We start from the raw sequence: 27,948 nt of genomic DNA on the forward strand, positions 1-27,948 counted from the left end.
GAATACATTTCCAGTGTCATTCATTCCTGTCAAGAGTGACATGCTGAGACCTGGTGGAAGGCAAAGCCTCCACCTACCATAGGCACAGGTTAAAAGTAATGATCCTTCATCGCAGGTCTAAGAAAGGACTTGCGGTAATTTGGGGTATTTGGGTTATGGTACCAGGCTCTGTCTTAAGGTTGGGGCGGTTTGTTCTGGCCGAGGTCAGCTGTGTGTTTGTTCTCTCCGCCTGTACTGGAAGCTGTTGCAACACACAGCCTCCCCGGCCCCCTCCCTCCTCATCGCAACTAAGGCTAATGCTTCACTAGCCTTTGCAGAAGAGTTGGCTTCGCAGGAGGGTTGAGCTGGGCCAGAAAGGAGGAGCTTAGACCTGTGTGCAAAACCTGGGAACCTGACTAAACGTTAGTCCGGGGCCAGGATGAGGACAAAGAGACTGGAAAGACATCCCGCCCCCCTGGTAAGAAAGCCCCGTGATCACCTCCAGCCACTGGCGGTCCTGCCATCCTCGGAACTTAAATAAAGGGACAATTGGAGCCGAAAAGTCACAGTTCTGACCCTTCAGGCTTGGACCACCGGGCACCCCCGAGACCATGAGTTGGTCCTCACACCCCCGGAGTTTAATCCTCTGCTTCTACACTCTTTCATTGCTCTCTTCAACATGCCTGGCAGTAAGTGTGCTGTTTACAAAACGTATTTGTTTTAAATGGAAAGCTTAAAAATAAGAAAATATACGATAAACTAGTGAAATGTCTGTATTTTTCTCCTCTAGTATATTGCTACCCGAGACAACTGCTGCATCTTAGATGAAAGATTTGTAAGTAGTTTTTATGTTTCTCGCTGTGTTTGCACTGGACGTGGGCAGAGAAATAAAAGAAATTCTCTCGCAAATATCATTTGGCAGTTTAGACTTTTTTTTTTAATGGAGTCTAGGTTTTACCTATTTTGATTAGTAGATCTTATGTAGCTTTTTATCAGGATTTTAAAGCACTCTATTATTGTATTTTCAGGGTAGTTATTGCCCAACTACCTGTGGAATTGCAGATTTCCTGTCTACTTACCAAACCAGTGTAGACAAGGATCTACAGAATTTGGAAGGCATCTTACGTCAGGTTGAGAACAAGACATCAGAAGCCAAAGAGTTGGTCAAAGCAATCCAGATCAGCTACCACTCTGATGGACCAGCAAAGCCAAGTGAGAATCTAACCACCACTGACTGAGAACTTCATCTGTGAAGTTCTTTTGCTGTTATTTCAGTGGTTCTGTTTGTTCACGTATTTTTATGTCTCTGATCCCATGTTACAGATGGGATAGAGAGTGCTACCAAGATTTCCAAGAAAATGTTGGAAGAAATTATGAAATACGAAACATTGATTTCAACACATGAATCAACAGTTCGGTAAGAATTTTTTGTTTCAATTTGCTCTCCAAGACTGAGCTAGTGTTTACTCAATATTCCAAGCTTCAGTAGAAGAAATCTTTTTATTTTTTTCTACTTGTATCTAATTGACATGATGCCTGACCATCTTGAACACAGTGGAGATAGAAGTATTTAGGCAATATGAGTTGTATTGGATTGTAATTGCTTTTTAATAATGATGTAGAAAAAAAAATCATGTGGGAGAAAGATGTTTTAGGTGTCTTCAAATGCTTTATGACCATATTTACCAAAATGTTTCCCCTCACCCCCATTTGTCTTACAACATAAATTCAAACTGATGGGAATATGGGTGTTGAAAATAAAATTCTTTTTATAAGAATGTCAACAAATGTGTGGTGAGGAATTTGTAAGCAGAGACATAGGAAGGATCTTGGCTGCAAAAGTAAATTATACTGAAGGCAGAGCAGAAAAAAATGTGTTTTAAGAGATAAGTGTAACAAACATTGTAAAGCTACCTGTTGATCATGGAACCTGCAATTACGTATTCTCCTCCCTTCTCTTGAAAGTAAGATGTCTCTGTTAACAACTTCCCAGGGACTCGTAGACTTTCTGAACATAGGGTCTCAGATACAGTTTTAGTTTCTTCCTCAATTTTTTTCCTAAATTTTTCTCAAAGTAGTATAAGAAATTGAGATAAATGATGGCTGAGGAAAAGTGGCCCAGAAGGGATTTATCCTCTTTTTGATATCAGAGGGCTATTATTATTATTGTGATATTATTAGCATTATGATTTGCATTATTATTGCCCATCATTGAAGTTGAAGGAGACTACAGTGTAGAAATTTTCTAAGGCGCAGTAGAGAAAAACGTGGTCAAATAGTTTGTCTATCCTGAACCTCAAAGAAAGAGATGACAATCTATGTACTGTAGGTAGTTTTCTATCATTTCTGAATATGTACAAGCATCCCTGTGAGAAACAACAAAAGCAGGAGTTTTCACTTCCTCCAGGCTTTTGCTGAAGCTGTGTAAATAGAAACACTAAGAAGAAAGGGAAAATGTCTGTTATTTTATTTTAGGTAAGGTAGTGCCCCAGATACTTTTCCTATGTAAGTTATAAGATTGAAGTCCATAAACAGATCCTCAGTAAATCCACAAGTGAAAAGGAATAATGCTTCAGCACATGTGAATTTCAGAACAGGGCCTTTCTTTCCCTAAGAATATTGTCCCAAGAATAATCACCAGAGGGTCTTCCTATTAATCAAGGTCATCACTTGTGTACCTCATTATCTGCTGCCCTTTATGCAAAAGATAAATTCAGAAAGGCCACTTAACAATGATACTCCTTATTGGCAAGGACCCTGTTATATTCTTTTCCAAAAAGCTTAGAATTTTAATTCACCTCAATTTATTTATTAACGTCATTTTACACTTTTCCAAGAATGGAGTAATTTATCAGGAAATAATTCTTGAGAAAATAAGGTGGTATTTTTAAAAGAATATACAAAATTATTCCTCTAAAAGGAATACTCGGTTATCTTATTATTTTGCTTATAGATTTTTGCAGGAAATATATAATTCAAATAATCAAAAAATCATCAACCTGAAACAGAAAGTGGTCCACCTGGAAGCAAAGTGTCAGGAACCTTGTCAAGATACAGTGAAAATACATGATACAACTGGGAAAGGTAAGTGAAAGTTTTATATTGGATTAAGTTCATCAAAGCAAATATAAAAAGTAAAGGAGATTGTATGTATTGGAATGTATACAAATACATTGGAAAATGTCTAGCTATTAAATCTAAACAGTCTACTTACACTTTTCTTGAGTAGCTAAAAAAAAAATACTTTAAAGGAATAATCACGTGAGAAGTAAGAAAATACTTCTCAGGAAGTGAATAGTTTACGACAAGTTAAAAATGTCATTTTCAAGGCTGGCACAGTCTTACCTGGATTTCAAACCACCACAAACATTTCTTCTTTTTCAGATTGTCAAGACATTGCCAATAAGGGGGCCAGAGAGAGTGGGCTTTACTTTATCAAACCTCTGAAAGCTAAGCAGCAGTTCTTAGTCTACTGTGAAATTGATGGGTCTGGAAATGGATGGACTGTGTTTCAGAAGGTATTTTTTCCCACAACAAATGTATTTAATAGACACCTAATTGTTCTGCTATATGCCCGATACGTTTCCAAGCACCTTGTGAACATTAACTCAATTAACACTTACAACTTCCCTTTGCGGTAGTTTTTGCCTTCTTATCGCTATTTACAGAGGAGGAAACAGGCACAAGAGGCTGAGTATCAATAACTTGCCCAAAGTCACATAACTAGTAAGTAACAGAGTAAGGATATAGTCTGGTTTCAGTCTGTGCTGTGACTCTCTACTATGCTGGCCCTGCTGTTGTAGATTCATGATGGCACATAATCACAATATCATAGTGACAAAGAACTTGAAGAGACCTCTCTTGACAGGTACATCAAGACCTAGGGCTGCCCATCACAAGAAGATGATGTCACCCAGAGGATACACTGAGGCTGTTCCAAGATCAGGACCCTCTATTGCCTTTGCCAGCTCCAGGCACCCACTGCAAATCCTCTTGCATTGTTTACCTTTGACCACTGTTACAACTAATCCTGCAGGGGGCACTCAGAGCCAGTGAGTGATGGGAGCTCTGGCTGGTAGACACAGATTGAGCAATAGGTTGATCTTTCTGCCATCAGTACAAGAATCAGCAATATCAAGCTGGTGTTCTGGAGTCTTCTAGGAGTCTTTTTAAGACGACTAGTTTTGGGCTTCCCTGGTGGCGCAGTGGTTGAGAGTCCGCCTGCCGATGCAGGGGACACGGGGTCGTGTCCCGGTCCGCGGAGGGGCTGGGCCCGTGAGCCATGGCCCCTGAGCCTGCGCGTCCGGAGCCTGCGCAATGGGAGAGGCCACAACAGTGAGCGGCCCGCGTACGGCCAAAAAAACCACAAACTACTAGTTCTATAACTACTAGTAGTTATAGTAGTTAAAACTACTACTAGTAGTTTTAAAACTACTAGTTTATAATTTATCATGTGCCAGTCGCTCTTTTAAGTACTTTTACATTCTCTGGTGTAATCCCTGCAACAACCCTAAGAAGTAAGCGTCATTATTGCTACTTGATAGGTGAGAAAACTGAAGCAGCTAGCCCAGGGTCACTTAGTAAATGATGAAATCAGACCCTCCATATTTTGGACAAAATGTTTATAATTTTTTTGTGTGTGCACTGATAATCCACTCTCTCCTTTTGCCCATACAATTGTGTAATTAGAGGCTTGATGGCAGTGTGGATTTCAAGAAAAACTGGATTCAATATAAAGAAGGGTTTGGACATCTGTCTCCTACTGGAAACACAGAATTTTGGCTGGGAAATGAGAAGATTCATTTGATAAGCACACAGTCTACCATCCCATATGTATTAAGAGTGCAGTTGGAGGATTGGAATGGCAGAACCAGGTACTATTAGAAAAGACTTTTAACTTTTTGCCGTAGAGACATTCTGGAGTATGCACTTTCCAGCTCTCAACAGAACAGTGGGGAAGACAGTCTGACAGATGAGAAGAGCACATCCAACTATGTTCCCCAGAAGTCAGTTTGATTCTTGGGCAGTCCAAGTTGCTAGGTCCTATTTAGGCAGGATCTAAGTGTTCTGGTACAATCCACTTACCCTGGAACCATACAAAATAATAGCTAGTATTTCCTGAGCATTTAATATGTACCGTAAATTGAACATGAAATTATAATTTAATCTAATCCAAATAACTGTTTCATGAGGCAGGAACTACTATTAATCCCATTTTACAGATTAACATTTCCATGGTCGCATCGTTGGTATAGGGTAAAGGATGGATTTAAACTTAGATAGGTTAACTCTACAACCCATCCTCTTAGTGATTATCCTTGTTGAAGAGTGAATCTAGCTTCTTCAGATTTCCCAGCGCTTTAATGATCATTCAGTCAGTCAAATCCAGAGCTACTTTAAAATGAAACCAGCTGGCTTCTTTGGTGAGCTAGAGCCGCCTGGGCACTTTGAGTGTTGTATGCCTAATTAAAATTAAAAACAATATCCAACCCTCTTGTTACGTCTATGGCATGATGAAATATAGTCTGTGCCCAAATACGTATTTTTACTTTTTAAAGTTTTTAACCAGAAAGTATAATACCATAGTCAGTAAACCTCCTATGAGAACATCTCCTATATCCCAAGTCCTAGAGATCAGGGAAGCTAAATGTTTTCTGGAAATCTCTGTTCATGCACCAAAGCCCATTCTTCCCTGAACTCCATAGAATTCTGGCCCTCATTCACAACTTTTTTTCCAGGGGAGAATCTCTCTCTGATCCTATAGCTCATGTTTTGTGGGCCATACAGGGAACTTCTTTTTTGTGATGCTTGAGGAAACCCTCCTTCTTGTCACTGCCACACTGCCTTGAGAAAGGAAAACCCCTTTAGGACTTCACACTTTAGATGGTATGAGTGGCTAATGGAACTGTAGCTCCTTCAAGTTTGCTGCATTGTTTGTCACTCACTGTCAGATAATGAATGTGGTTTATGAGAACTGTGTGTACATGCTACATACTGAGATAAAAGTGGAAAATATGAAATTAGTCAGGTTCATCCACATATCTGGATTGGATATTAGGATCTTATAGGCAAAAAGCATTCAGATGGCTGAAATGTTTAGTCTTCCTGGGACTAGAAGCCTTCCTTGAAGTCTTCTAGACCCATCCTGAGTGGTGTGGGTTCCCACATCCATTTTCCCTTGCCAGATTTGCAGAAAATTTTATTCAATGAGCACATTTCATAAGAAGCAAAGTTAAAAATTCCAAACAATTGTCCTATGAAAGAGAGAACTTCTGAGATGCCTTCTGAGGCTCAGGGTCTAAGGTCTCTATTCCCTTCTTTGTAGTACTGCAGACTATGCTACGTTCAGGGTGACAGGTGAAAATGACAAATACCGCATGACATATGCCTACTATATTGGTGGAGATGCTGGAGATGCGTTTGATGGCTACGATTTTGGCGAGGATACTAGTGACAAGTTTTTCACATCCCACAATGGCATGCAGTTCAGTACCTGGGACAATGACAACGATAAGTTTGAAGGCAACTGCGCTGAACAGGATGGATCTGGTTGGTGGATGAACAAATGTCATGCTGGCCACCTCAATGGAATTTATTACCAAGGTATGCCTTTCTTCCTTAGATGCATGAATTTGTGCATAGTCTATATTTTTATAAAAGGTAATAAATAAATATAAGGAAATGAATAAAGATATGAGAGCTTATTATATAGTTCTTTATTTTAAACCAGAATTGAATACTGCTAGCTTATACCTGAAATTGGTCCTTCTACAAGAAATCCAACTGCTGCAAACTATGCAGTGGTATTCATCGTGCCTCCATCAGAGTTGATACTTTGGGTTATGGTGTCTCCTCTAGGCTTACCATATATATGATCTGGATGGACTAACATTACCATGTTTATGCTTGTTAACACAGTAGCTTGGTTCAGCTTCCCATGAGCTATGTGTCAGATAGATCCAGTAAGCAGTGAGTAGGTGTCTGGAGGAATTAAGCAAAGAGCAGGGATGTATTGGTGAGGGCAGATGTCCATGAAAGCTTAAGAGGAGAAGAGTCCAGCTTGAGGAGTGTAGACACTTATTTTAGGACAAGGGGAGGGCAACCTATAGTTTGCTCTAAGACTGGAGTAGTTCTGAGCACAGGTTTTACTTACTGACAAACTATTGTAACTACCCAACAGGTATGCATGGGGAAATCCTCATCCATTAAAATGAGCAATCTTCCCTCCTCAGGGCACTGTCCTAGCCAAGAGGTGACTTGGAATCCTCTTAAAAACGACTTAAACTTACCTTTTGGTTTTCACAATGTTTTCTTTTGAAACCTAACTTAGCTTTGCACCAACAAACCATGTAATTAGAAGAAGCTATCAGGGAAGGTGCCTGACCCATATGGTCCAGAGTAGCCGTGTTGATAGCTTGTGGTACCTTCCAGTACTAGACTCCGACAATCCCTTACAAAATCACATGAGATCTAGTGTCCGGGAACGAGGTGAAAGCACTTCAGCCTAGCCTCCACTTTATAATGGAGATGTAAAATAACATTCCAGAACTGAGCTCCTCGTATTTTCCAGTAAAATTGTGTTTTTCAGATGACCTGAGATCATCTGGTGAGGAATTATGACCTGTTTTTCAGAAAGGTGGTCCATCATAGCTGAATCCAGGATGGCTAAACTTAGGGAGAGGGACCAATTGGGGAAATTTGGGGTTCTAAGCCTGTTAGCAGTGAATACATTTAAAGTATGGATGTGACCAGAAAGCACAACACAGCTGTAAGAGTTTGTTTAATAATAAGTTTATGTCAATTGTAAATGGAGAATTTAGGAGTCTTTAAGGATATTTTCAGTTAGTAGATAACACTATAAAATCTGATGTAAATGGCAATGGACTTCATAATAGACAGTTCTTTATAGACTTTCTGAGGGGAAGAGATTCAAGAGCAGTGATATGTGCATCTACAATTTGTTTTAGGTGGCACTTACTCAAAAACATCTACTACTAATGGTTATGATAATGGCATTATTTGGGCCACTTGGAAATCCCGGTGGTATTCAATGAAGAAAACCACCATGAAATTAATCCCATATAACAGAATCGCCATTGGAGAAGGACAGCAACACCACCTTGGGGGAGCCAAACAGGTCAGACCAGAACATCATGATGAAATAGAATATGACTATGTCATTTTACCCTGAGGATTAGATGTTCATTTCTGTTAACCCACAAAGTTTCAGAAACTTTTATGAAATTTTCTTCCCATTTTCTCTTACTATATTTATTAATTTTAAGTCTTTTATTAAGAATAGTTAGCCTTGAATGACAATTAAAACTCACTTTGGACTGTATTCCCAAATGACTGAATGCAGAATTATTTAAAATTTGTTTATTTAATGAGATAATAATATTTTAGCTTATTTCCTGAAGATGTAATAAAATCATTGTGATAGTTTGCATTTTAATGATCACACGTCATTGTGTGTTGGTGATTTTTAAAATTATTTCTTACATAGTTTAGTATATGCTAATATAATAGGAGCAAACTCTAGCATTTCAAATGACTAAGTATTTTTTCCATATTTATTACCCCTAAATCATTCATATTTAATTATTCTTTTTAAATGGAGATAATTATATCTTTTTAATATATTTTTTGTTTTGGTCATAGGCTGGAGACGTATAAAAGGCCATTTCAAAAGTGATTTACTTATGAAATGACTCTATCTAAAAAGAAAAATATAGTATTTTTCCTACGGGACAATGGACTTGCAAAGCCTCACTTCATTTTAAGAGTAATAAGAACCCACGCTGAAAACTCCACTAACAGTTTTATGCTGGTTGTAATTTATCTATATACCATTTCAATAAACATTTTGTTTCCTAAGACTAGATACATGGTACATTTTATTGACCATTAAAAGCCATCACTTTCCTTCAATTTAATATTTACAGTTGGACAATCATCAGTAGTTGCTCAGTGTTCACTTTATGCTAAACATTGTACCTGACTCTTGGGAAGTTATGAAGGAAATAGAAATCATGGCTTTTGCCCTCTAGGGGTTATAAGACAAATACAGAAAAATACAGTAACCCAAAATGACAAAATTTGATATAAAAACATAAACACATGTCACAATCACATAACTCAGGTTCATAGTACCCCAGTGCAGCTGGAGACATAAGGCTGTTTGGGGATTCTTCCAGTAAATCCTTTTAGCTCCGGGCTCCTGTGGCCATATGTGGGCACTTGGAGAGGATTATAACTCAGAACAGAGAGATCCAGGGAACAGTCTGCTCAGCCCCTCACTGCTGAATAAGTTGAGCAGAATGAAGCCATTATTGCAGTAGCCAGAGATCAGGAATCGCTAACTTTCTGTAAGGAATAGCTGCATTTACATTAGTTGGCATAAGGCTGAACATGAAAAGTAATTGACTAATTTTATGGGGTCATGGGGGGAGGTCTGGTTGTTCTGAAGTCCTGAGCATTGGCTTTGGATTCTCTTCCTTTTCACAATTTCTTTCCTAATTCTTTCGCTTCCTTGTTCTCATAAGTCCTGATTTTAAAAGCATCCTATTGAGGAGATAAAAACCAGTTAAGTAAACTTCTAGGTATACAGCCAAATACTTGTGAGGCTTTGGGAAAATAGGAACATTGATTCATTGTCTGTAGCACTCATTCATTCATGTATGTATGAGGCATCCATTCAACTAACATTTATTGACTTCCTTCATTGTACTAGCCCCTGTGCTGGGTATATAGCACATAGTAGCATCCTCCTTTCTCCCAGTACTGTTCTATTCCGTCCAGTTCTCAAGTTCCAAAAAACCAGCAATAAGTCTTCCTTATTCCTCCCTCCCCATATCCTCAAGCCTGTCAAATCCACCTCCTAAATATTTATTATATTCATTTCCTTCTCTATGCCAACTGCCACCGTTCTAGTTGGGATATATATCTCTTGCCAGGATAATGGCAAATGTCTCCTTCCTGTTTTCCATCTTGCTTCCAGCTTTACCTGTTCCCACCTCATCATGCTCCAAACCGCTTCTAAATTCAGAATGCATATAGTCTACCCTTTGAGAATCTATAAAATCCTTTGGGTGAACAATTTGGTCATAGACAGGACGAGTTATGTAAATATTCATAAGTTTAAATGCAATAATATCACTCTAGTGATTTATCCCAAGAAAATTATTTTTGAAAAAGAAAATAGTTCTTTATAGAAATATAGATAATATTTAAATATTAAATAAATATTAATTACAGCGGGAAATTTAGAAAATATTTAACAGTGGAAAAATGCACAAGCAAGGTGGTTTATTAGTACAATGGAAGAGAATGCAATGATTACATAATAAGTATAACATCTCTGTATGAGCATAGAGACATTTACTAAATAATATGTGAAATTTTAAGATGAAAAACAATGCTACAATAAGTTTGTAAAAGTATATATGCATATACTTTTGAACAAAATGTAATCTTGACATGCATGCATTATTTGTATGTATTTGTTTTCCCCAATCGATTTATAAAATTTAATAAAAATACTAAACAAAATAAATATAAACAAGTCCAAAAGTTTCTTATTTTTCCCATGATCACTTTTCCAATGCTTCTTCTGAAATATCATTATGACATTCTTTCATAAACATTTTGGAGGCCCCTGTTTTTGAGTGTCCAGAGTACATATATGGTCTGCATGCTGGGTAATTCAGGATTGATTAGTGGGAAGGGGCTTCTAACTTTCTCCTTCTATACCTCTGCATTGTTTGATTTGTTATAATGAGTACATTGTTAGTTTTGTAGTTAATTTAAAACCCAATTAGGTAGAGATAAAAAGGTGAATTTCAAATTTTTACTTGTTTAGTTATTAATATTCAATGGTGAACATTGAAGGGTTGTAGCTTAAGAAATGAAGCAAGATATGTACTTCCACACTCAATTGGATCATATCTCCACAAATAAAATAGAAATGAAAGGATTATCTTGACAAATCAACTTTTAAAAATTTACTTTTAAGTGAAACAAAGAGTTTGGAGCCTCCTAGCGACAGATTACTTTTCTGCACAGCTCAAATCACAGATAACTAATACCCAACCCTTCCCTTCACTTTCTGGGCACGCAAAACTCAGGTCACTGCAAAATAGGACGGCTAAGTACAAAACAGATGTGCATGGTCACACACTTTGAAAAACCCACAGAGGGAAGTTTCCAAAAATAAGGGTACTGGTACAGATGCACCTATACTATGACTTCAGGTCATGAACTACAGGGCAGAGTTCTTTAATCAGCAGACAGGAACAGTCATTTATTGGACAACATCAAGATTTTTAAATATACCTCTGAAGTGCTATAGCTTTTTTTCAATTCTTTGTTATGTTTAGTAGTTTGGTTTTAAAGATCATGTTTCAGATTTGTGGGTAGGCTGAAAGTGAGTGGGAAGTGAAAACATGTAAGTATAGACAGCATATTTGAGAACTTACAAAGTCTAAAGTTCTTAACTCTGAAGAGTATAAACTAAGCCAAGTTATACATAGTAGGTATCTTTGTAGATATAAATTCAGGTGATTGGAGTGAAAAACAAAATACACACTTAACCCTGGGGAAAATTAATCTACTGATGATTTCTCATCAGTTTGATGTAGCTCAAAAAGAATGGGGGAAAAAAAAGAGTTAAAGATAGTAAGATGGGTTAAAGTAGATGGAAAATACTAAGTTGATGATAAAGAGACCAAGAGTGTGGGAAAAACTGTTTCATATACCTTTCCCGTGTGTGTGTGTGTGTGTGTGTGTGTGTGTGTGTGTGTGTGTGTATGTGAGTGTGTGTCCCCGAGACAGAAGTTAAATTAGTCAAACTTCTGGCACACCATTCACATTCATATGTGCTGGGTCACTCTGATTCTTCCCTTTAATCCCTTAATAATCAACCATTGTAATAGATTTGATGCATGTTTATTTGTACATATTCTTATAAATCATGGGTTGTTTGTGCTATGTATTTTTAAATTATATAAATGGCATCGTGCTATACATCAGTATTTCTCAGAATGCTGATCCACAAATTTTTTGTTAGTCAGCATTATAAGTAAAAAAATTGAGAATTAACATGTAGAAACATTTTTCCTATATTATGTATGTGATGATTGTATTTATTCAAATGTAATTATATGTCTTTGGAATCTAATAATAAAAGAATTGGCCTATATTTTTTCTTTTTTACATTTTATTTTACTAGAAATTATTTTTATTGCATTTTATAAGCTAATAGGTCTGTGACTGATTAGAAATTTAATAAAACTGGTCGTTTAGAACAAACACTTTGAGAAACACTACTAAGGTCTTCACTGTATTTATTACTTTTTCCATTCAGCACCATTAAGATCTACCCACAATCTGAGTATTTTGTAACTTCCTGTGATCTCCTTTTGAACTGAAGACTTAAAAAGTGAATATAATTTGGTTCCAAAGCTTGTGCTTTTTAAAACTGTATTTTTAATTAACATCTAAGTTCATTTCATTATGGTCAAAGAACATAATTTTGATGATACTGATTCTTGAGAGAGTTCAAAAATTACTTTGGGACATAGGAATTATCAGAGAATTAATTGGCCCCATAAAATATACATAAATCATAACCACTCTCCAATAATGATCTGCATCCAATAAGAGTATTAATATATTTTTTTCCTTTAAGAAGTAAAATGAACTAAAGGTAGATAGTGATTGGCCTTGTAAACATGAGCTTTGGCCCAAATGGCCTTGTAGCCATGGCCCGTTATGAGCATCGATAATAGGTTTGACCACTGACTTGTAGAACACACCTTTGGTTCAGGTTTGAAAGCCTTTTGGGAAGGCTAGCTGGTGAAATTTCAAGCTCTTGTTCATCTCAGTTTCATTGGGAAATATTTGAAAGTCTAAATGGATAAATTCAGGTCATGACAGTTAATCAGATCTTCAGCTGGCTCAAAACTGTCTTTTCCAAATCCCAAATCCAGTATTCTTGACCCTCTCTCCCATTTCCCAGATCTTCACCCAGGTTTGCTTCTGCTGTTAACTTAAAAGCATGAAGTAACCTGAGGTAGATGGGAATCCTTCCTAAATAAATCTGAATGTTGACTCTCCCTAAATAAACAGAGTAGGGCAGATTCCATTCTGTGATGAAAGTGGCCTCAGGGACAAATAGGTAAAGTGTGACTTTTAGAAAAATAATCATCTAACATTTAAGAGACCTTGGACTGGAAATGTTTTCCTTCCTAAATCGCTCTTTTTATATCACAAAGCTGTGGGAAGGGTCAAATGAGATTACATGTGAAATTGCTCCAGAGACAAAAACAAAACTGAATTGTTTTTTGCTGTTAAGATTGGTATTGCTGCATGAGATTTGAATCTAATGTCAGTTAAGTTTGGAAACATCATTTTAAAACTTTAATTTTTTGGCTTTTATATTTTAATAAATTTTAAATTTCAGAATACATTTTAATTTGCAGAAAAGAAGATACAGAGAGTTCCCTACCCCTGTCACCCAGTTTCTCTAATGTTAACATCTGACATTACCATGGCTCATTTGTCAAAACTTAAGAAATCAACCCCAGTAGTCACTCTTTTCTAACTTCCATGCTTTATACAGATTTCATCAGTTTTTACACTAATGTCCTTTTTCTGTTCCAGGATCCCATCCAGGATACATTACATTTAGTTGTCATATTTCCTTAGTCAGCTTTGGTAACAATTTCTTAGTCTTTCCCTGTTGTTCATGAACTTGACTGTTTAGAGTATATACTGGTGGACTGGTCAAGTATCTGTAAAATGTCCCTCAATTTGGGTTTCTGCTCTGTTATGCTCAATAACTTTTTGTTGAATTTTATCTAAGCAAAATTTTACCAAAATGCCTTCTTTAAATTGTCTTGGTTTTACTATAGAATGGTCTGTTAAAAATAGGTTTCAAGAAGAATCACAGAGAATTAAATGGATCTTGATAATTAAATTACCCCATAATTTTCATATAATTCCTTGCTGTGGAAAGTCTAAATACCTCACAGATACTATTTCCCTAGATCTCAATGCATCCCTATTTAAATAAATACCAACTGATAGATCATGTTTGCTAACCTTTAATAGAAGAACCACAATGAAATCGGCAGTGTGCCAAATTAAATGGATTTAAGCTGTATGATGGTGGAATGAATTCATGTTGTTGATATTAATACATCACTTGATTATTCATCTGCATAATGGTTTTACATTTCAAAAAAGGAGTTATACTTTAATACACATTCAACAAAGAATTTGATAATTCCAGTAAAATTTAGTAAAGCACATAAGTAAAATTGATCTACCTTGAAAAATGAATTATTTAATTGATAATGCAGTTAAAAAACAAAGGAAGTAAAGCGGTGGCAAAAACTCAGGGACCTCACCTTCACCTCTCTTTCTCTCATACACACTCATCACACATACATACATACATCACACACACACATAAAGACTTAGTGGAAACTTGATTAAAACTGCAAACTGCTTAAGTAGGGGCTTCCCTGGTGGCGCAGTGGTTGAGAGTCTGCCTGCCAATGCAGGGGACACCGGTTCGTGCCCAGGTCCGGAAAGATCCCACATGCCGCGGAGCGGCTGGGCCCGTGAGCCATGGCCGCTGAGCCTGCGCATCCGGAGCCTGTGCTCCGCAACGGGAGAGGCCACAACAGTGAGAGGCCCGCGTACCGCAAAAAAAAAAAAAAAGTGCTTAAGTAAAAGACCATGAAAGTCATGCATAAAAACAAAATGGAGGATGATCATTCTATTGTTGGAACATTACAGAATTTAATTCCAAAAATGTTAAAAAATTATTCAATTAAAAGGCTACTCGTCCTGGAACAGTTTAATTATAAGAAATAAAGTAGATTTCTTTCCTGAATAAAGAGATTAAAGAGAAATGCAGTGTGATAGAATCAGGAACCATCAAGAAAAACTCTTTTATTCCTTCCTCATTTTCATAAGTGTAGTTCAGAATTATTTCTGTGTATTTAAGGAAATTCCCAACTTCTTTCTACAGCTATAACTTCCAGGAAAACCATCTGCAGTCAGAGTACTGATGAGTTCTGAAAGTAAAAGTCCCATTAGTTCCTCTCAGATCAATCATCATACTATCCCATTCACCTTTCACAGTAAGCAGATTGGTTAAAAACAAATTTCTGTAATACTCCTGAAATGCAGGAGACAAGGAGAGAAAATAATATACACAAAGCTAAGGAGCCTTGCCAGTGTTTTCCAGTAAATCCTTTATAGCTCTGTCACTGCTGTCCAAACCTGAGGCAGAGGCCCTGAAAGAGTAGTATAAGTGCCAGAACCTCCTATATATTTATAATTCAGGCATTTCAAAATTTAGAAATTAATTCTGGTACTTTCCAGTTGTACACCTAATATTAATTTAACAAAATATTTCCTGTCAAGGTACCATTATCTTCTTGTTATTAGGAGAATAATACATTTATAGATTCATACAGATTTTTATGCTAAAAGACTTACAATTAGTATTTTTTCAAAAGCATCTTTCATTGTTAGGCTTGAATTAAATCTGATAATTTAAGGAACATTTTACACAAAATGTGACAGAAAACAATGCAGAAACAATATTTCAGCCTCTACTCTGTGCTCTAAAAGTACTTTGAACTTACCTCATGGAATTTTTTTCATTGTTTTATATCAGATTAAACCATATGAAATTGCATACATTCATCATTTTGATCTACAAAAATGGCAATTTTATATGGTTTAACTTCTTAGCTGCACATGTATTTATTTGCTCCCCAATTGTAAGCAACTTAAATGTACAAGTCTATACATTATTTGCCTTTCTATCTCAAGAACACGGCATGCAAGACTGACAAATAGTAGACATACAATAAACGTTTGTTATAGTCAAACGAATGAATAAGTGAACTGTCCTCAGAATTCAGTACATTTAAAATAAATTGGTAAAGAAAGGGAAGTTCTTTTACTTTCCTGGGATGTAGCCCCCAGAAGGACAAATACCCCATTCAAAAGAAAGCTGAGGATTGTTTTATTTTATTTTGTTTTGCTTGTATTTTATTGTTTTGGGGTTTGTTTGTTTTTTGCGGTACGCGGGCCTCTCACTGTTGTGGCCTCTCCCGTTGCGGAGCTCAGGCTCCGGGCGCGCAGGCTCAGCGGCCATGGCTCACGGGCCCAGCCACTCCATGGCATGTGGGATCTTCCCGGACCGGGGCACGAACCCGTGTCCCCTGCATCGGCAGGCGGACTCTCAACCGCTGCGCCACCAGGGAAGCCCTATTTTGCTTGTATTTTAAAGTTATGCTTACACAGTGGCAAATATTTAAATGACTGGATCTGTATTTTACTCTCATGTATAAATGTTGGTGTGCAGGTACAGTTTAAAAGTGAAACATAATTACAACTATAGAATTTCTATTCTTTTTACATACATTATACATCATACAAATAAAATCTATTCCAGTGCTGCCTGATGTGATGGCATAACAAATATGTGAATCCCTGAGTTTAAATACTTATAATTTGTGAGAAATTATATTAATTTCAAAGGATAAATGAATGAAACATTCCTCTCATTAGAGCTAAGGAAAATAGGATATAGTCATCTGTGGGAAAAATGCAATACACAGTGGTTTTGGTCTAAGAAACTGGAAATTTCTTAATTTTTTCCCACTTTTACACTTGTAAAGTTATACTTATTGTCACATGCTTTTAAACAATGATACTCTTATATATTGTACAACACAGGAATATAGCCAATATTTTATAATAAGTGTAAATGAACTATAATCTTTAAAAATTGTGAATCACTATGTTGTATACCTGAAACTTATATAATATTGTTCATCAACTATACCTCAATAAAAAAATGATATTCCTTGCATTATTTGTTGCCTATTCACCTGCATGGCTTTCTGTCTAAACAAAACCTACTTCTCCATAGCTGATAATAAGGCTTGCTTGTGAGGTAAAGAGCCCAGCCTGGTGCTCATTCCTGCAGTGCCGGGCCCAAAGAGAGCCCCAAAGGTGACTGGTTAGGGAATTGTGGCACTGGAGAGATAACATAGGAACTTTTTATTTAGGGACATTGGAACATTCTAGGAGCCATTTCTGGAGCTTGTAATGTGTATGTCGAACATGTTACATAGTGTCACATTTTATGTAATCCTCACAACACTTCAAGATAAATATTGTCATCTCTACACTGCAAGATAATTATTGTCATCTCCATCTTACAGACAAACAAGCTGGTTCAGAGAATTTTATTTGTCCATGTCACTCAGCTGGTATGCAGATCTCACTCTCTACAAAGCCCACTGTCCTTCCACCACACTGTGCTGCCACTGTTACAGCCTTCCATCACTCCAACAAATACTTACTGGTACTTACCCTATGCCTGGCATTGTACTAGACAGTGTGCCTCGGCTTCAGGAAACTTAGTGTGGAAGAGACAAAAAATAAATAACTTTCCCATATATACTGTCCAGTAGTGATAAAGTAAAATGAGTGAAAACCAACTCAGGTTGGGTGGTCAAAGGAAGCATTTCTGAAGAGGTGCTATCTGGGCAGAGCCCTGGATGAAGTAAAGGAGTGAGACACGCAGATACTTGAAGGAGCCATGGAACAGCAAGGATGGTGCCACAGGTGGTACCTTGGAAAAGCCCAGACATGGCACCAGAGTGCTGGCATTCAGTCACACTGGTTTCTGTTAACTTACTCATAACTCATAACTCATAACTCATAACTCATAACTCATAACTCAGATTATGTCCAGCCAAGTCAACTGAAACTCACCAGATTACTGTCTGGGAACTTCTTCCATATACCATGTTTACCCCTAAGAAAGGCACTTCTTGTGGGCAGAGGAAAACATCTGGGGAAGTCAGTCTCAGATCCTATACATTCCTGGCATTTTGCTAGTTCAACCACTGTGGACAAATGTAACCCAGCTTTCCATGGAGTCATTGCCCTTCATAACCTGGATAAGACTCTAGGGTTCTCTCTGAGCCCTGAAGCTGCTTCAAAAAAGCCACATCAGAGGTGAGCTTGATCAGACAAAGAACCTTCCATGGAGCAAGCAGTGTAGGAGGGTGCTGCCTTGTACCAGGGCTCTCACCCATTTACAGCAAGCTTCACATGCCCGAAGAGCCTGAGACAGGGCTCAATTTCACAACAGTGGAACCCGCTCATGCTTTCTTGCTCAATGAAGCCCCACACCTTTTGGGGAGAATATAAAGACCATTAAAACATGTCAGTTCTCAAGTTTATGATCTAGTGGAAGAAACGGACAATGTTCCTGCAGTAATAAATGTCATGAGTGGTACATGGTCTAAGGAAATATGAAAGAACAAGAGATTGCTTTCAATTGGAGACATGAAATCAGGTACTATGTAAAGTGTCCAACAAAGTCCCCAGCACTTCGTAAACACTCGATAAATTTTGGCTGTTATACTATGATCAGGATTGGCTTCACATAGGAAGCAACATTTGAGACAAGGTAGGATTGGCAGTCATATTACAGGATGCCCAGTTAAATATGCATTTCAGATAAACAACAGCAACACATTTTTAGTATGAATACATCTGAATATTGCATGGGACAAACTGACACTAAAATATATTTGCTGTTTATCTGACGTTCAAATTTAACTAGGCATCCTGGTTTTTTATTTGCTAAATCTGACAACTCTTAGACAAGAAAATTTGATATGGAGATGAAAATCGGGGAAAATAAATTAGTATGTCCAAAGGTACAGAAACTGGAAAGAAATAATAATTGTTATTGGAGAACATAAAGTGCCATGAAAATACTATTTCCTTCCAGTTTCTGTACCTTTGGATATGTGGCAATCTGAGGGCTTTACAAGGATTAACTCATTTATTCTTCATAAAAACATGTGTGATAGGTTATTACTATCCCCACTTTAAAAATGAGGAATCTGGGGTATAAAGAAGTAAAGTAATTTGTCCAAAAGCGGAGCTGGGAAATGGTGTAGCTGGAAGTATGAACCTAGAATGGTTGGCTCCAGGGGCTGCTTGTTTTAACCATTCTGGATAGAGGAAGCTTATCGAAGGCCTTCAGGATCAGCTCATCACCACAGTCAGTCAAAAGTCAGATCAACCAACCATAATTCCTGCATAAAGTGAAATCTCAGTTGTTAGATCTCTGCTGGTGGGCTACAGCTAGCCTGCCTCCACCACCCTCTATATTCTTTCAAGTACTCGAGTAGAGATAGGTCCTCCCATGTTCCCCTTTGCATTCCCAAAGTCACCCTGTTCCTGGAATGTGGGATCTTCCACGAACTGGGCTACCTTTGCAACAGCTTATCTGAAGCAAACAAGCTTAGGGAATTGAGCAAGAACTTCTGGGACACCAACTTTACAGAAGGAGCAAGGGATGCAGGGTGCATGTTGACTGTGTCAACGGGACAAAGATAATGATTAATCAGACCTCCTGCAGACTTAAATGGGATGGAAACTCGGCGTGGAGGCAGTTCTCCTTTCTTTCAGCTGGAGTGCTCCTCTTGAGCCAGCCCCACCCACGGCAGAGATGGATTCTGTGAGGGTCCTCTTCCTGGTCCTGAGTGTGATGGGCGCAGTTCAGGTATGGCCTTCTTTATTTCCTCTTCTCTTTCTCTCTGGTGTTTATTCCACAAAGAGCTTGCAGGTCTGAGTCAGCCATGTGTACGTCCTCACACACTGTTAGCTTTATAAGCTGTAGCCAGTGGAGGCAAGTCCCTAGATGGGCTTGACACCTCAAGAATACAGGGTAATATCACCCTTAGAGGGAGACTTAATGGGACCAAAGTGTATAAATTCACAGGGGAATCTTGGACACCTATAGCTTGGTCTTACATTGGATTTTTTCAAAGAGAAGAAATTTTTGCCATCTTTGTTGCTGTAAAGCCTTGGGATTGCTAGTTAACAGAACAGATCATTCTTATGATAAGAGTTTTTAACCTAGTTATTATTTTATTGCTATTTGTCCATAATAAGCAGAACAGTGGTTTAATGTAGCTTTGCTGAAAGGTTGTTTTTGTATTTCTTTAAGACAAATAAAAAGCAAATTAGTTATCTTTGAAAACATATTACATCGCAAAATTGGAAGAGATTAATTGATAGGCAATACGTGTTTTGGAAGCAATTGTATTCTTTTAAGATAATTACAAATATTGCAATAATTCCTAAAGTTTGACTCCAGAGACCTATGCAAAAGAAGAGAAACTTCATTCAACAAGATTTTTCAACTTCTATCTTATAAAAACATGGTAAATATGTTCCAAAATCTCAGTTACTTCCAGACTGTGAATTATTCTGTTTTATTTCTTTTCCTTTATTGCTCATAAACCCTAATACCAGAGCAGAAGAAACTAAAGAGTGTTTCTAACATAATTTTCTCCCTTATACAAATAATAAGTAAACATTTTTATGGGAAACAAGACTAACATCATTTGTTAAGGTTATACTTTGCATAATGCATGTTTCATTTATTTCTCCCTTATTGGTATAAATATTTAATTTTTGCCTGTTTTTACACTTTTTCCAATGTATGTTAGAATTTATGATTTTATTTCTTAGATGAAAAGATTGTACTTGTTCACTTAAATAAGTTGTTCTTGATTGCTTGAGTTAATATTACTATTATTGGGGTATTTTTTTGAATGAGACAGAAAATGTTAACTAATTATAAGAATAAACTACTGAGATTGATAGTCATAAAAATCCTTGTAACTTGGTGGTACAAAATAAAAATAGCTAAAACCTAAAACCAACATTGATTTCTTAGGATATAACATCTTGTTGGAAGAATATCTATATATCTTATTTCACTTGATCACAACAGAATTTTTTTTTAAAAAATCTGTATTTCTAATTATAAGGTGTTCCAAAAAAAGTATCTTTCATGGATCTTTTTATATTTTTTTGCTCTCAGTGTTCTTTTTTTCATTTCAAATAAAAATAAATTATTATGTGAGTAACCCAAAAAAGCATTTCTAAGTCTGAATTGGCTACATTTGTGTCCTTGTATATACTTGTTCAAATTATAGACCCATAAGGTCATTGTGGTAGATACTTGAAGGAGAGACAGACCTTAAGCTAAGATGGTGTAGGTTTTTTCCTACTAAAACAGAGTTAGAGGAGAAAGAACTGAGTTTTTCCATTATTTTTCTATCTCCAGACATGAATGAAAATGTAAAGGCAGTTTTAAGTAAGCTTGTTGATTCAAATAATTTTCCTTTTATAATGGATCCTTTAAAGCTCCTAACATTTATTAAATGCTTGTTTAGTGTAGAACACAGTTGAGATTTGTACACTCATCTCCTTTAATCTCACAACTCCACGAAATAGGCATTAGGATTTTCATTCCAAAGATAAGAAACCTGAAACTTGCAGAGCCCCTTGGATCCCTTGCTTGGGATTTACAGGCATGCCAGCATCTCCTCCTTATCTGCTTAAAGACCTCTCTTTTGTGTGTTTATGAATCCTTAAAGGCGGCAGATCCCAGTGAAGGTGAATTTCTCGCTGAAGGAGGAGGTGTGCGTGGCCCAAGGCTCGTGGAAAAACAGCAGTCTGCCTGCAAAGAGTCGGACTGGCCCTTCTGCTCTGATGAAGACTGGGTGAGCCGTGGGCACAGGGAGTGGAGCAGGACGGTCCTTTGCTGTGCTGCTGGCAGCTCACACAGGCTGATACTTTAGGTCACAAAAAACTTGTCCAGTGGGAAATAATCTAATAGCTTCTTACATATCAAATTAAAGAAGACAGATGGAAAGGAACTTAGTCCTGAGAGCACTGTTTATATTACCTCTGAGACTCTGGGTCATTGGTGGGATTAACAGATTGGATTTTAGCTGTACGTTCAGGCAAATACTAGGAACCTGAGTATTACGACCTCTGGATTTCATGGGTTCTAATTTATGGTTAAGTGGACCCCCATTCCAGAATTTCTTTAAGATCTCTGACTAGCCCTCTTAAACTACGTTTAGGTCAAGAGATGATCTGAAGAGACTGGGGAGGGGAGAAGTGGGGGCTCATAGAAACCTTCAAATTTATACTGGATCAGAGGGATAGACTCTTTTATTAATTTTATTTTTAAAAATTTTATTGAATATAGTTGATTTACAATGTTGTGTTAATTTCTAGTGTATAGCAAAGTGACTCAGTTTTATATATATATATACATATATATATATTCTTTTTCATATCCTTTTCCATTATGGTTTATCCCAGGATATTGAATATAGTTCCCTGGGCTATACAGTAGGACCCTGCTGTTTATCCATCCTACATATACTAGTTTGCATCTGCTAATCCCAAACTCCCAATCCTCCCCCCCGACCCTCCCTCCTGCTTGGCACCCATATGTCTGTTTCCAAGAGATAGACTCTTAATGTAATTTTTCCTCTTCATTCCAGAACTACAAATGCCCTTCTGGCTGCAGGATGAAAGGATTGATTGATGAAGTCAATCAAGATTTTACAAACAGAATAAATAAACTAAAAAATTCACTATTTGATTATCAGAAGAACAATAAGGACTCTAACACATTGACCAGGAACATAATCGATATTTTGAGAGGGGATTTTGCCAATTCTAAGAGTAAGTATTACAGTTAGTGCTTTGACTTTATAGCACACAACCAAAACAACAAAAATCAGAAGTAGATATGATGTCTCCGTATTACAACTGTGATTTTATTCCAAAGTACTTTATGCAGAAAAATATACCTTTATGATATCCCTGAATTTTAAGGAAGGGGCTTGTTTTTGTTATTTATATCATGTAAAGGAGGTTGGTTTAAAATTGCTTTAAGGTCACAAAGTAAGTCAGCATTTTGGACCAAAGACTAGAATTTAAGTGTGATCTTTTTTAAGAGTATACATGGAAAATAAGATGAGCCCAAACTTTTGAGATACTTCTGTTTCTGTCTAACAAAGGAGGAAACTGAGAGGTCAGGGGACTTTCTCAAAGGCCAAAGGCACAAAGCTATCATGTGGTGGGGCTGGGAGTGCAACCCACAGACTCCACCTAGCTTATTATGAAGTGTTTTGCTTTGTTTTGTTTTGTTTTGTTTAAAATATAGAGCCATGTTGTCTCTTTCTCATAGGTCTAGGACTAAGTCTCATTAGGACTAGGAAACTCTGGACTCACTCTGGACATGGGCAGTGAGCTTAGTAAGGCCTCAGCTCCCGAAACCTTGCCTTGACTCTTTATATCCTTGGGAGGCACATGGCTAATTTAAAGTTGATGGTGCAAGAGCAACTGGCAAGCGCATGATCTTGTTGACCTAAAAAAAGCTTAGGAACAATTTCAAATCTATAACTGTGAAGAAAACCTTTTCAGTAAGAAAATCCAAGAATATATTCACGTCCCTTCATTAAGGATATAATGAAATAATTGGAATGTAATCAAACTGATTATTTTATCTCAATTATGCCTTTAAAATTTCAGAGTTCTTGTCTTCTGCATTTATTTGGATTACTAATAAGGCATCTTAAGTGATATCCATGGATGACTGAAGGATATTGTCCAAATATCAGACGCCTAATAGATTTAGAAATCCCAAATTAAATGTCCAAACTATTATAGAAGTAAAATGGGGAATATCCATAAGCAAATTTCCTTCTTTTGCTGGCTATTACAAGCAAATCACTCAGCAGCTACTTCAGTACCCATATTTGCTATTTCAGACAATGAAAATACATTTAGCCAAGTGTCAGAAGATCTGAGAAGCAGAATTGAGATCCTGAAGCGCAAAGTTATAGAACAAGTACAGCATATCCACCTTCTTCAGAAAAATGTCAGGGATCAGCTGATAGATATGAAACGACTGGAGGTGAGTAATTATGTGGCTCTGACCCCAGATTTCTTTGTTTTTGAATAGCAGGGAAAGGAAGGCAATAGTCATTCATTAAATGCCTACTCTATGTAAAGCAATGTGTTATAGCCATCATCTACCTACAAAGTAAGTATTATTTCCCCCACTCTACAGATGAAGAAAAAATCTCAGTGCTAGTAAGTAAAATTTCCAAGGGCACGTAAAATGGTAAAGTTCAAAAGCAAAAACTCAGTCCTTGCGTCTTATTCCAGCCCCTGCTTGTCCCCAACATCACTGTGTCTCTGTCTTCAGCCTCAGTCTCACAGAGGATCACATCATCAGTGTCTCCTTTCAGAGGGAATAGCACTTCACTCTTGATCTATTCTAAGATAAATCCAGATGCTCCTATTGCTTATCCTGACCAGCCTTAGAATACCCAACCTCTCTTTCACTGAGGATACTACATAAATGAAGTATTGGTTGGTAGGTCTCCAAGTCAAAGAAATGAAACCAGTTTCCAAAAATTAAATTAACTACTAAGAACTCAATAGACCTAGTTTATTATAGCTACCTTTTTTCTTTATCTTCCCCTCCCCCTCTAGGTGGACATTGATATTAAGATCCGATCTTGCAAAGGGTCATGCAGTAGGGCTTTAGAACATAAAGTAGATCTGGAGGACTATAAAGATCAGCAGAAGAAACTTGAACAGGTTACTGCCATAGACTTACTTCCCTCTAGAGACAGTCAATATTTACCACTGATAAAAATGAGGCCAGTTCCAGGCCCGATTCCCAGAGAGTTCAAGAGCCAGCTTCAGGAGGCCCCTCCAGACTGGAAGGCACTGCTGGAAACGCAGCAGATGAAAATGGAGTTAGAGAGGTTTGGTGCAGATGGGCAAGCCAGAGGAGACTCTGCATCTCATGGAACAGGATCAGCATCAGAAAGCCCCAGGAGGCCTGCAACTAGTAGTATTGGAAATGTGAACCCTGGGATCTATGGACCTGGAGGTTCTGGCACGTGGAACACTGGCCATCCTGATCCCGGAAGCGCTGGCACTTGGAACACTGGACGCCCTGATCCCGGAAGTGCTGGCACGTGGAACACTGGCCATCCTGATCCCGGCAGCGCTGGCACTTGGAACATTGGACGCCCTGAGCCCGGAAGTGCTGGCACGTGGAACACTGGCCATCCTGATCCCGGAAGTGCTGGCACGTGGAACACTGGCCATCCTGATCCCGGAAGTGCTGGCACTTGGAACACTGGACGCCCTGAGCCTGGAGGTGTTGGCACTTGGAACTCTGGAAGTTCTGTGTCTACAAGTTCTAGGACAGATAGCTCAGGGCATGGGAACATCAGGCCTTCCAACCCAGACTGGGGCACATTTGAAGAGGTGTCAAGAAATGTAAGTCCAGGGACAAAGAAAGAGCTTCACACAGGTAAACTGGTCACTACTAAAGGAGATAAAGAGCTTCTGATTGGTAGTGAGAAGACCTCTGGTCACACAGCCACCACTCATCGTTCATGCTCTAAAATCGTCACAAGGACTATTAAACATGCCGATGGTCGCACAGAAACGACCAAAGAAGTGGTAAACTCCGAAGATGGCTCTGACTGTACTGACACAGATTTAGACTTGCAGTTGTCTGGCAGGGGTAACCTAGATGATTTCTTTCATAGGCACAATGATGGTTTTTTCTCCTCTACGTTTAAAGAGCTTGACAGTAAGATCCATTCTATGGGCTCAGACTTAGGGGATATCAGCTCTCACCACCTCCGCCTACCTGAGGTCTCTTCCAGTAGTAAAACTTCAAGTCATGGCAAAGAGTTTGCAAGCAGTAGCATGACTATCAACAGAGGAGGCTCCACGTTTGAAAGCAAGGGCTATAAAATGGCAGATGAGGCTGGAAGTGAAGAGGATCTTGGCTTCAAAGGAACACATGCCACCAAGAGAGGCCATGCTAAAACTCGCCCTGCCAGAGGTATCCGCACTTCTCCTTTGGGGAAGCCTTCCATGACCCCCTAGACTAAGTTCATTACTCTTACAATATGTCTCCCATAGCACCTTTTACTTCTTTCTTAGCCCTCTATCATGCTTTATTGAAATTACAGGTTTTTGCTTATTTTTTTGTGCTAGACTGTAAGTTCCATGGGGGCAGGGACTTTGTCTATCATGTTCATCTCTGTATTCCCAAATGCCTAGCAGTGTGGAGTCAGCACTCAATAAATACATGTTAAATGAATGAATGAATGAATCCCTCTGGAACTCAATTTAAAATTTGTTTAACCAAATTCTTTTACCATTCAAAATGTGTGCCATTGGAAATTGTCACTCAACTGATTAATCATATTTTTAGTGTGTGTCTCAGTTGACATTGAGATCAGGTTAGAAACAAGTGATATTAGTATTAAATGATGCTTAGATATCTTTGCTGGTTACTTGCCATTAATCAGGATGTGCAAGTGAAGTTCCAAATTCATTGAGAAAAATCCCCCTTGCAATGTATATGTATAAATGCTACTTACTTGCATAAGTTCCATCCCAGTGTAAGCACATCCTTTCTCTATAAAGGGAAGGAAGGAAGGAAGGAAGGAAGGAAGGAAGGAATGAAGGAAGGAAGGAAGGAAGGAAGGAAGGAAGGAAGGAAGGAAGGAAGGGAGGGAGGGAAAGAAAGCCAGTATCTGCCTTCATTTAATCTGGGCCATTTAACTTTGTAAAGTTAAATGAGAGTAAGTTCTTCCAACCAGCTTAATTTTTTTTTTTAGACTGTTATGATGCCCTCCAAACACATCCTTCAGGTGCCCAAAGTGGCATTTTCAATATCAAGCTACCGGGATCCAGTAAGATTTTTTCTGTTTATTGTGATCAAGAGACCGGTTTGGGAGGATGGCTTTTGATCCAGCAAAGAATGGATGGCTCACTGAATTTTAACCGGACCTGGCAAGACTACAAGAAAGGTTTCGGCAGCCTAAATGACAAGGGAGAAGGAGAATTCTGGCTAGGCAACGAATACCTCCACTTACTAACCCTGAGAGGCTCCATCCTTCGGGTTGAACTAGAAGACTGGGCTGGGAAAGGGGCTTATGCAGAATATCACTGGAGGGTAGGCTCTGAGGCAGAAGGCTATGCCCTGCAGGTCTCCTCCTACGAGGGCACGGCAGGTGATGCTCTGATTGAGGGTTCTGTAGAGGAAGGGACAGAGTACACTTCTCATGCTGGCATGCGCTTCAGCACCTTCGACAGGGATGCAGACAAGTGGGAAGACAATTGTGCCGAAGTCTACGGAGGAGGCTGGTGGTACAACAACTGCCAAGCAGCCAATCTCAATGGCATCTACTACCCCGGGGGCTCCTATGACCCCAGGGACAACAGTCCCTATGAGATTGAGAACGGAGTGCTCTGGGTCCCCTTCAGAGGTGCGGATTATTCCCTCAGGGCTGTTCGCATGAAAATCCGGCCTTTTGGGACAAAATAGGCTGAAGGAGTGGCAGTGAGAGCACTCTGTTTTTGTGTTTAGTGAAGAGGAGAAAATATTAAGGAGGAGATAGGAGTCAAGATTCTTTACAGCCTACTAAAAATTCTCGGGTGCTATTTTATTATTCTTTGTACTGTAGCTAAATGTAACTGAGACATATTAGTGCTTTATAAAATAAAGATATATGAACTTTAAAGCTTTAAAATAGCTCTGTGGGTTTTAAAATTTTTATTAAAATGCACCAAGGGACATTCGGTACATCAGGAAGGGGGTGTTGAGTGGAAGGTCCTCTCTGCAACACTTAAGGGTGGAGTTCTGAGAACGTCTCCATTTCCCACACCACCCAAAGTCATCGGGTCATTGTAAAGTAAAAAAGTAATTTCATCCATTCTACCTGAATGGTTTTAAACCAATATCTTAAGTTGCGAATCATTGAACTGAACACTGGCTGGACTTTGTATAGGAATTTACACGTTACTAAGTACATTCATCTCTTCTGTTGGCAAGCAAATCCAGCAAGGCAGGAGAAGCATTCTTTCCTAACAGAAATAGAGATCTATCTACTTCTTAAGTCTTCCAATGAAGACCATAATGCACATAGAATTTTTTCCCTAGAGTCTAACCAATTTCTTTCAGAAAAATACACGAAAAAAAAGAATTTA

The 27,948-nt window shown here is 38.2% G+C and overlaps 2 protein-coding genes across 2 annotated transcripts; both read left to right on the forward strand.

Annotated features, from left to right (window-relative positions):
• The first annotated feature begins 464 nt into the window (after window positions 1-464).
• FGG (fibrinogen gamma chain) lies at window positions 465-8,861 on the forward strand. Its single transcript, XM_082838962.1, has 10 exons — window positions 465-668; window positions 770-814; window positions 1,008-1,191; window positions 1,303-1,396; window positions 2,933-3,063; window positions 3,364-3,497; window positions 4,669-4,853; window positions 6,305-6,582; window positions 7,947-8,116; window positions 8,641-8,861. The coding sequence occupies exons 1-10, from the start codon at window positions 591-593 to the stop codon at window positions 8,653-8,655; spliced, it is 1,314 nt and encodes a 437-aa protein (XP_082695088.1). The 5' UTR covers window positions 465-590; the 3' UTR covers window positions 8,656-8,861.
• A 10,609-nt stretch (window positions 8,862-19,470) lies between these two features.
• On the forward strand, window positions 19,471-27,491 carry FGA (fibrinogen alpha chain). Its single transcript, XM_082838314.1, has 6 exons — window positions 19,471-19,600; window positions 21,489-21,614; window positions 22,410-22,593; window positions 23,685-23,830; window positions 24,415-25,792; window positions 26,577-27,491. Exons 1-6 carry the CDS (start codon window positions 19,547-19,549, stop codon window positions 27,284-27,286), a joined length of 2,598 nt encoding a protein of 865 aa, XP_082694440.1. The 5' UTR covers window positions 19,471-19,546; the 3' UTR covers window positions 27,287-27,491.
• The last annotated feature ends 457 nt before the right edge of the window (window positions 27,492-27,948 follow it).

Source organism: Leucopleurus acutus, assembly GCF_964270905.1.
Source record: "Leucopleurus acutus genome assembly, chromosome: 4".
Taxonomy (NCBI): domain Eukaryota; kingdom Metazoa; phylum Chordata; class Mammalia; order Artiodactyla; family Delphinidae; genus Leucopleurus; species Leucopleurus acutus.